We start from the raw sequence: 9,767 nt of genomic DNA, 5'->3' as shown, positions 1-9,767 counted from the left end.
TGAAAATATTCATCACATTACTATTGTAATGCAAAACCTAGTTATACCTTTGTCGTTTCTAAGGAAATACTTGGAAACGACTATAGTCCTCCCTTCACATTTGTGGTTTTGACTTTTGATTATTTGATGTTAGGCTGGCATTTTCTTTTCATGGTATATTAATTGCTGAGTGACTGAAGGAAATAGTGGTAGACTCAAAAACTGGATGTTTTCTACAAGCAATTGTACAGTAATCTAGCCAATGAGGACATCCCGTTGTTCACTGAATCTAAGGATCCATCGAATGTAAGGTGGATCCTATTTTTGAAGTTTTGATTTTAGGAAAAAATAATTTTCTTAAGAGTATCTTTTAGCATTTTCTCTGCATGCACGATATCTCTTTTTGTTGCTGTTTCAATGTGGTTTGTATGCAATCTTTCCTGTGGAGTGAGGTTTGGAGGGAGTGTGAAGAAAACCACAAGCTATCTGTCTGCATGAGTCTAAAATCCCTTCTACGCTGCCATATAAAATCAAGATTATCTGCTATGAACTGGATTTTATGGCAGTGTAGACTCATATAATCTAGTTCAAAGCAGATAATGTGGATTATTTGCTTTGATAACCTGGATTACAGGGCAGTGTAAAAGAGGCCCAACAGTATTAAGTCTATCAGACTGTTGGGGAGACAGCAGAAACAGCAAAAATATTAGTTAACAGCTGACTGGTAGAGGACAAAATGGTGGGACTGGCAGAGCTGTTGAGCCTGGAACAGAAGTCAGACAACAGTCAAATCTAAGATGTTGTTACATCAAATGTAATGCACACCCCATTTTAAAGCCTCTTAAATGGGAAAAAGAGTATATCTTGTAATCGATGAAAGACGGTGTATCACTGCTGTTATATGACACACTTCCTTCAAATAAATGTAGCCTTTGATGCCAAAAAATATGCTTAATCCTGCCAACTTTTTAATTTGCTGTGGGTTTCTTTTATAAACCTTCTTTGGTGTATGTTCATATGGTCTGTTTTTCTTCTTCTGCCTAATTTTAATGTAATTTGTTGCAGTTGTATGTCTGTAATGCTGCATATACCATATGCAGAAAAGAATGTTATTTTTCAAAAATTTAGAATTTCTAAGGATGAATTTTAAGAAAAATTAAATGCTAAAATATATCTAACAAATATTGTAATTATAATAGAATTCAATTCACTAAAAATCATAATAAGGAAGCACATTGTACACAAGTGGAAAAGGTATGGTATTTTATTCATCTCTTGCTTCAGAATCCATATTGCAGTCTAGTGGATCTGATTCTGGTTCATCAGTCTTATTTTTTCTGAGCTGTCTTTATCTTCCTTATCCCATAGGATGCCATCCCCTGAACCAACAAGAGCATTTGTTGCAACATTTTTTTTAAAGGAGTGCTGTATCATTCTTTCTGGGATTAGTTTCTAGGCCAGGGATCCCCAAACTAAGGCTGGATGCGGCCCTCCAAAGTCATTTCCCTGCCCCTGCTCACAACTTTATACCTAGGGTCGCTCTAAGTCTGAAACGACTTGGAAGGCACACAACAACAATCCTAATTAACTTGACTATCTCATCAGCTAAAAACAGGTCTACACTTCCCATTGAAACACTGGTAAGTTTATGTTGGTTAAACTTGTTCATACTTTTATATATTGTATTGTTTCATTTTTGTATTACAAATAAGATGTGTGAAATGTGCATAGGAATTAATATTTTTTTCCAAACTATGGTCCCCCCCCCCAGACAGTCTGAGGGACAGTGAACTGGCCCTCTGCTTAAAAAGTTTGAAGACCCCTGATCTAGGCTGCTGATACCTATTCTGCCAGTTTTGATGCCAGTGCTCTCTTTATATTTCCAGAGGGTGTCGGGAAAGGTTGTCAGTTGACAGACAGGATTCATATTCCTTTTTCAAGAAACCCTTAAATGGTTTCATGACTGAAACATCAAGTGGTTCCAACTAAGTCACCACCTTTTTACCTGATTCTGTTTTTTTAACCTGGTCTGACAAATGTCCATGAAAGGCATCAAGGACTAGCATGCTAGTGAGTTACGAACACTTCTAGGACATCTATCCCACACAACACTTAGCCAGTCCTCCATAAGCTCTGCTGTCATCATCAGTGTTTCTGTGCACAGACAATGACATTGTAGGGGAAAATGTTATTCTTTGGTATGTTTTTCCCAATTTACAATTAAATACAGTGGCAACTTTTGACTATCAGCAGTGATACATAGCATCGCAGTGATACACTGCTTATCACATAAAATGGTGATGACTCCTTTAGCGCTTTTAGCATTGAGAGTGTAATTTCAAGAGCTATCAAGGACCGGAGTTTCATCAGCATTTCCAATTTGACTGAATTCATATTTCTCTTTTCTCCTTAATTTGATCACGTTTCGCTGAAAGTTAATCAGCTTCTCTTGAAAGTCTGCAGGAATTTTTTTGACAAATAAACATTTAACGCCTTTACGATAACTCCCCATGATGCATGAGCCTGTCACACCAGCCCTGACTGCCTTTAAAATTGTTTTATCTTTTCCGAGGGACTTGGTAATTTCTATGGCTTTCAACTGCATGGATTGTGTAGTCATGGGTAACGCCTTTATGCGTGCCTGCAATACAAAACTTAACACATCTTCCTTTCTATAAAGCACTTGGTTGAAACTTTGCACAAAAAAATGGAATTGTGAGCGTTTCTCCGACGACTAACATTTACAGTAGAGTCTCACTTATCCAACATAAACGGGCCGGCAGAACGTTGGATAAGCAAATATGTTGGATAATAAGGAGGAATTAAGGAAAAGACTATTAAACATCAAATTACATTATGATTTTACAAATTAATCGCCAAAACGTCATATTTTACAACAAATTTGACAGAAAAACCAGTTCAATACGTGGTAAAGCTATGTAGTAATTACGGTATTTACGAATTTAGCACCAAAATATTGCAATGTATTGAAAACATTGACTACAAAAACATTGACTACAAAAAGGCAGACTGCGTTGGATAATCCAGAATGTTGGATAAATGAATGTTGGATAAGTGAGACTCTACTGTACCTCGATGTTAAAATATCGATCCACAGCTCCATTGCCATGTTCTTCTGCACTTTACATTTGAATGTGGCTTCGTAGTGCTATATTTTTGTTATTTTGAGGTGTAATAAGGGATCATAGCGAATTAAATATAGCCCCAGTAATTCAAGGTTGTTTCAAAGATACAACAAACCTTGCTCCGCAATAGTGGCTACACACTTGCAAAGTGTGCCACTTTTGTTCAAAAATAGACAGAGTGAAGGTGGGTTTCCCACCAAAACTAAAATGTGCCATGCCATTGGCAAAGCATGGGGAAATTTTAAAAATAGTGAAGCACCCCTCCATTTTTAACCCCCTTTAACAGGAAAGAATGCCTTGGAATCAATAAAATATGGTATATTTCTACATGAGTTTAAAAGTAATTGCTTGCCCTACAATTGCATAGATTTTGGCTTCTTGTTTTCATTTTAATTTCCTCATTCCCTAGAAAAGATTTTTTTTAAGATAGTGCCTGATCTTGTACTTTCACCTCACACAGATTGCTAGACTAGTCTACCCAGTTTCATTTTTACATCTACATTTCAGAAGTGGAGAGGAATCATTCTTGGCAGTTGTTCAAAAGCTTTTTAGTATTCCTTGAGTCAGGTGTATTTCTGTACTTTTACATATAACTTGGAAAGGTATGACCTAGTTTCAATATATAAGTATGCCACTAGACTGTGGAATGACCTGCTGGAAGAGATTTGACAGCCAAATGAGCTGTCAAAATTTAAAATTCAATTAAAGACCTATCTCTTCTGGCAGGCCTACCCAGTCAATTTAAATTTACATTTCATTAGCATGAATTATTTTAGTGTATTTTAATCTTATGTCGGTCTTTTAACATTTGTTCTTCAATGTCTTATTTTTACCTATGTATTTTAACTTTGCTGTATCTTTCGAGCCTTGATTAAATAAAAATAATCAATATATTCACCCCAAGTCCCATGCCAGTTTTGTGTGAGGAATGAAGGCCCCTTTGGCCCTGAAAGTGTTTGGGACTGCAACACCCATGAAAGACAACCTGCACCCACATTGACAAACCCATTTGGACTATGCAATCAGCAGAGGGGACCCTCCTCTTGGTCCCACCCCCATCTGAAGCGGAGCTGGTGGGACGAGAGAGAGAGGGCCTTCTCCGTGGTTGCCCCTTCCCTCTGGAACTCCCTCGCTAAACAAATTAGAGCAGCCCCCCTCACTCCTCTTCTTCAAGAAAGAATTAAAAACCTATACCTGTTCGATGGCTTATGGAGTAGAGGATGATTAGTTACCACTGATTTCATTTTGGTGCACAAGGCTGACATTGACTATTTTAATTTCGAAGAGCCATATTTTTATATTGTTAGATAGTACAATTACACAGTTAAAATCTATATATGATACCGGACTGACTGGTTTATTTGATTTAGCCAAAGTTGCTTAACTTGTTTTAATTGTATATTTAAAAGTTAGTATTTTATTGCATTGAATGTTTGCCACTTTTGTTTATGGAAGCCGCCTTGAATCCCTTTGCAGAGAGAGGGCAAGTTAAAAATAGTTATTTATTTTATTATTTATTTAAAGACAGCCAAGTGCCCAGTACTGTGGGAGTTGTAGTCCTGTGTGAGTGAGTGCAAAAGTCCCTCCTCTTCTGAGGGAAAAGATTAAAGAACTTTAGGCAGAAAAAATGAAATGTAAAGGTACAGAATGGGGGACACCTGGCTCGACAGCAGTACCTGTGAAAAAGATCTTAGAGTCCTCGTGGACAACAAGTTACACGTGAGGAAACAATGTGATGCAGCAGCAAAAAAAGTGAATGGGAATGGGAAACTTTTGCCAGTTGTGGAAACTATTGTCCTTTGTGGCCGACAAGAACTAGCTTTAAGAGGGAGGAATGATTCAGGGAATATTTACCTGTGAAGAACCTTTGCACAATGGTGGTAATTTCAGGGCCTTGTTGAGGTCTCGGTGCCAGATCAGGAGACACTGACCTCAAAAGTAATCTTGGGGGAAAGGTTTCAACTCTTCCCAAATTCTGGCTATCAGTATTAAAAAAACTTTAAAACCAGGAAAGTAAATAAAGAACAACATTCAAAAACAGAAAAATTCCAGACAAGAAACAACCAGGGCCAAACAAACAAAGAACAGGAAGGAGATTTTGAAGCTGCAAGGCCATTCAATGCTAATCAAGGTGGTCAATTGAAACATTAACACCTGCCTCAAATAGACAAGAGTTCTTTCTCCCACCCTGGACTTTCAACAGATCTATAAATTTATTTATTTATTTTCCATACTTGTATCCCGCCCTTCTCACCCCGAAGGGGACTCAGGGCAGCCTCACAACTGGCAAGAATTCGATGCCCAACATACAACTCCAAAAGTAACAATTACAATTAAAGCCAAACATAAAAACATAAGTTAATTAAAACAACAATTAAAATCATGCAAGTTCCAAATCGTAGTCTAGGATAGGCCCATTAGTCTATCACTTTAAAAAGTTCTCAATTATTGCACTGCTATAGTTACTGCTCAAATGCTTGGTCCCATAACCATGTCTTAAGTTTTTTTTCTAAAAGACAGGATGGAGGGGGCTGTTCAGATTTCATTGGGGAGGGAGTTCCACAGGAAAGGAGCCACCACTGAGAAGGCCCTGTCTCTTGTCCCCACCAATCATGCTTGTGAGAGTGGTGGAATCGAGAGCAGGGCCTCACCCCTTGCCTAGCTCCCAACAGACCTCACAACCTCTAAGGAAGCCTGCCAGAATTGATGTGGACAAAATGTCAGGAGATAATTCTTCTGGAATATGGCCATACAGTCCGGAAAACTCACAGCAACCCAGTGATTCCAGCCATGAAAGACTTCGACAACACATTTATGTAATTATGATTTATAGTGGCGGTGGTCTCAGTCGGGTGTGGATGGTGGGGCGGAGAAGAAGCCCAAACAGTACTGGGAGGAGAAGGAGGCGGCACCATGTTCCCCTGCCTCTTTCTTCCTCCCTTTCTCCTTCCCTCCCTCTTTCTACTTCCTTCCTAAGGAGAAGCCTAATAAATATAGCATCCCTACCTCACGGATTTTCACTTTTCGCGGGTGGTCCTGGAACGTAACCCACGCGATAAGTGAGGGAACACTGTACATACAATATATTATATTATTAGCATAGCACAATATTAGCATTATATACAGTAGAGTCTCACTTATCCAACATAAATGGGCTGGCAGAACGTTGGATAAGCAAAAATGTTCGATAATAAGGAGGGATTAAGGAAAAGCCTATTAAACATCAAATTATATTATGATTTTACAAATTAAGCACCAAAAACATAATGTCTTACAACAAGTCTGCCACTTGTCTGGGAGTGTGGCTGCACTTGTGTTATTGTTGGGCGTGTTGGCCCGCTGCGCGTTGCTGCCTAGAGAAACAGCTGTGGATCCAGGCAGGAAGCAGACTGCGTTGGATAATACAGAATGCTGAATAAGGGAAGTTTGGATAAGTGAGACTACTGTATTACTATATTGCACGATACCACTGTACTATAATATTATTAGCAATATTACATGTAATATATATAATTAATATTATTATATTGTATTATTATTAGCATATTGTATTACATTACAGTAGTGTCTTACTTATCCAAGCTAAACGGACCGGGAGAATCTTGGATAAGCGAATATCTTGGATAATAAGGAGGGAATAACGAAAAGCCTATTAAACATCAAATTAGGTTATGATTTTACAAATTAAGCACCAAAACATGTTATACAACAAATTTGACAGAAAAAGTAGTTCAATATGCAGTAATGTTATGTTGTAATTACTGTATTTACGAATTTAGCACCAAAATATCATGATATATTGAAAACATTGACTACAAAAATGCATTGGATTTTTTTTTCATGTCAGGAGCAACTTGAGTCACTTCTGGAGTGAGAGAATTGGCCGTCTGCAAGGACATTGCCCAGGGGACGCCCAGATGTTTTTGATGTTTTTACCATCCTTGTGGGAAGCTTCTCTCATGTCCCCGCATTGAGCTGGAGCTGATAGAGGGAGCTCATCCGCACTATCCCTGGGTGGGATTCGAACCTTGCAGCTTTCAGGTCAGCAACCCAACCTTCAAGTCACGAGGCTTTAGTCCACTACGCCACAGGAGGCTCCTTGGATAATCCAGAACCTTGGATAAGCGAGTCTTGGATAAGTGAGACTCTACTGTATCAATATTATATGTATACAGTGTTCCCTCACTACTTCACGGTTCACTTTTCGCAGATTCGCTGTTTCACGGTTTTTCAATAAACTCTAAAAGAGTTTTAATAAATAATAAAAAATTACAATTTACAGCCTAAGGAAGGGAGGAAGGAGAAGCCAAAGGGAGAGAAAAGGAGCCCAAGTGGCAAGGGGAGGAGAAGGAGGTGATTTATCAAAACACGATTGGTTGATAAAGACTTAAAATAGTGTATAAATATTAAAATAAATATAGTGTCCCTACTTTGTGGATTTTCACTTATTGTGGGTGGTCCTGGAACCTAACCCCAGCGATAAGTGTGGGCACACTGTATACAATATATCAATAAATATATACAAGTATTACTTCCACTTCTTTGGTGCCCTGCTGTGTGGTCCTGGAAGTTGGAGTTTAGGTGGGCCCCAGGGCTCTTGGGGGGAGGGCGGGGAGGAGGCCTGGAGGGACCACAACTCCCAGCTGGCACCGCACGGCATGTGTGTTTTCCTTGGCGCTTTCCCGCCGGAGGGGGCAGCAGAGGGCCACGTCACGTGGGGCGAATGAGCCCGGCCTCTCCGTGGGAAGGAGCAGCAGCAGCAGAGGCCGGGCTGGAGCCTCCGTCGCTGCCGCCTCTGCCGCCGCCACGCCTAAGGAAGCCAGCAGAGCCCGAGGGAAAGGAGCAGAGGCGATGGCGGCTGCGTGAGGGAAGGCGAGAGGAGGAGGCGGCTGGCTGACTGAGTGACTGACGGAGGAGGAGCCGCCGCCTATCGCCCCCGTCCTCCTCCTCCTCGGCAACAGCGGCCCCCTTTGCTCTCTCTTTCCTGTCTCTTCTTTCCTTCTCTCTCCCTCTCAGGATGTCGCGCTCGGTGCTGCAGCCCAGTCAGCAGAAGCTGGCCGAGAAGCTCACCATCCTCAACGACCGAGGCGTCGGCATGCTCACGCGCCTCTACAACATCAAGAAGGTGCGCGCGCTGCGTCGCGAGAAGGGAGGGGGGGGGAGAGAGAGACTGGGGAAAGAGCTATATATCTACCTATCTATATTACGTATATATACTAGTGTGGAGAAACGGCGCTATATTATGTGTTACTCTTCTCCCTGTTACGTCCCCCTCTTCCGTTTCCTCGCGCCGCCATTAGCGTAACCTGCGCGGCTCGGCTCTCCTTTGGCTCGCGCCCACTCTTTCCCCCCTCCTATCCCTGTCGGCGCGCGAGCCTCGCTGTGGTCCAGCGTTTGTTTCCGAACCGTTTTATATATGTGCATGCATACACACAGATAGATATGGGGAAGGGGGCTCGCGCGGAGGGGCGGGGCTTAGCCTTGGAATCTCTAGGAGGGAAGGTTTTCTCTCCATCACCCCCCCCTTTCCTCCATTAGTCAGCGAGGCTGTGTTTGGCTCTGAGTGAGGCGGAGGCCCTGTGTTTCTTCTGCCTCTGGCATTAGCCTATCTGGAAGGGCCCTGAAATAATACAATCCAGTTCAAAACAGATAATGTGGATTATAATCCCCTTCCCCATAGCTGAATAAAATCCCACAATATCTTCTTTGGACTGGAATGTATGGCAGTCTGGACTATGGGCCCTTCCACACAGCCCTGTATCCCAGAATATCAAGGCATGAAATCCCACAATATCTGCTTTGAACTGGAATATATGGCAGTGTGGACTCAGATAACCCAGTTCAAGGCAGATATTGTGGGATTTCCTGCCTTGATATTCTGGGTTACATGGCTGTATGGAAGGGCCCTCAGATAAGACAGCTCCAAGATGATATTGTGGGATTTTCCGCCTTGATATTCTGTGTGGAAGGTGTCCCTCTTCTCCCCTCCTTCACCTCATCTTTTTCTCAGGCCTCTTTCACACAGCTGTGTAAAATCCACATTGAACTGGATTATATGTCACTGTGGACTCAAGGCCCTTCCACACAGCTATATAACACAGAATATCGAGGCAGAAAATCCCACAGTATCTGCTTTGAACTGAGTTATCGAAGGGCCCTTTCCAGACAGGCCCTATATCCCAGGATCTGATCCCGCACTGACAGATAATCTGGGATAAACAGAAAACCTAAGATCAGTTCCTGTCTGGAAGGCCCTGAGTCTACAATGCTATATATTCCAGTTCAAAGCAGAAAATATGCAATTTTAGATGCCTTTAATTAATATATGTGTACTTTACATGACTGAGATTGACTGTTGTTTTATACCTGCAGCTATTGCTGCATTTTACTGATTTTAACCAGGGAGTTAAAATCAGAGAGATATTTATGTTGACTGTTATTGTTTTATGTTAATTGTTTCTGCAGTTTTTGTATTTTGTGTGTTTGCACCTTTGTAAGCCACCCGGAGTCCCTCTGGGAGATGGTGACAGGGTATAAATAAAGTTGTTTATTATTATTATTATTATTATTTATTCAGATGTGGGAAGGGACCTCAGATAATCCAGTTCAAAGTAGATACTGTGGATTCTGTGCCTGGATATT

The 9,767-nt window shown here is 41.1% G+C and overlaps 1 protein-coding gene across 4 annotated transcripts in view; it reads left to right on the top strand.

Annotated features, from left to right (window-relative positions):
• The first annotated feature begins 7,841 nt into the window (after positions 1 to 7,841).
• Positions 7,842 to 9,767, top strand: part of nckap1 (NCK associated protein 1) — a 78,630-nt gene continuing 76,704 nt past the window's right edge. For all 4 annotated transcript variants that reach the window (XM_008115485.3, XM_003223910.4, XM_008115484.3 and 1 more), the window contains exon 1: positions 7,842 to 8,250. In XM_008115485.3, the coding sequence (XP_008113692.1) occupies positions 8,143 to 8,250 (108 nt within the window). In that variant the 5' untranslated portion in view covers positions 7,842 to 8,142. The remainder of the gene's footprint in view (positions 8,251 to 9,767) is intronic.

Source organism: Anolis carolinensis, chromosome 1, assembly GCF_035594765.1.
Source record: "Anolis carolinensis isolate JA03-04 chromosome 1, rAnoCar3.1.pri, whole genome shotgun sequence".
NCBI lineage: Eukaryota > Metazoa > Chordata > Lepidosauria > Squamata > Dactyloidae > Anolis > Anolis carolinensis.
Note: the sequence above shows the minus strand (reverse complement) of the source record. Positions and strands in the feature narration are given on the sequence as shown.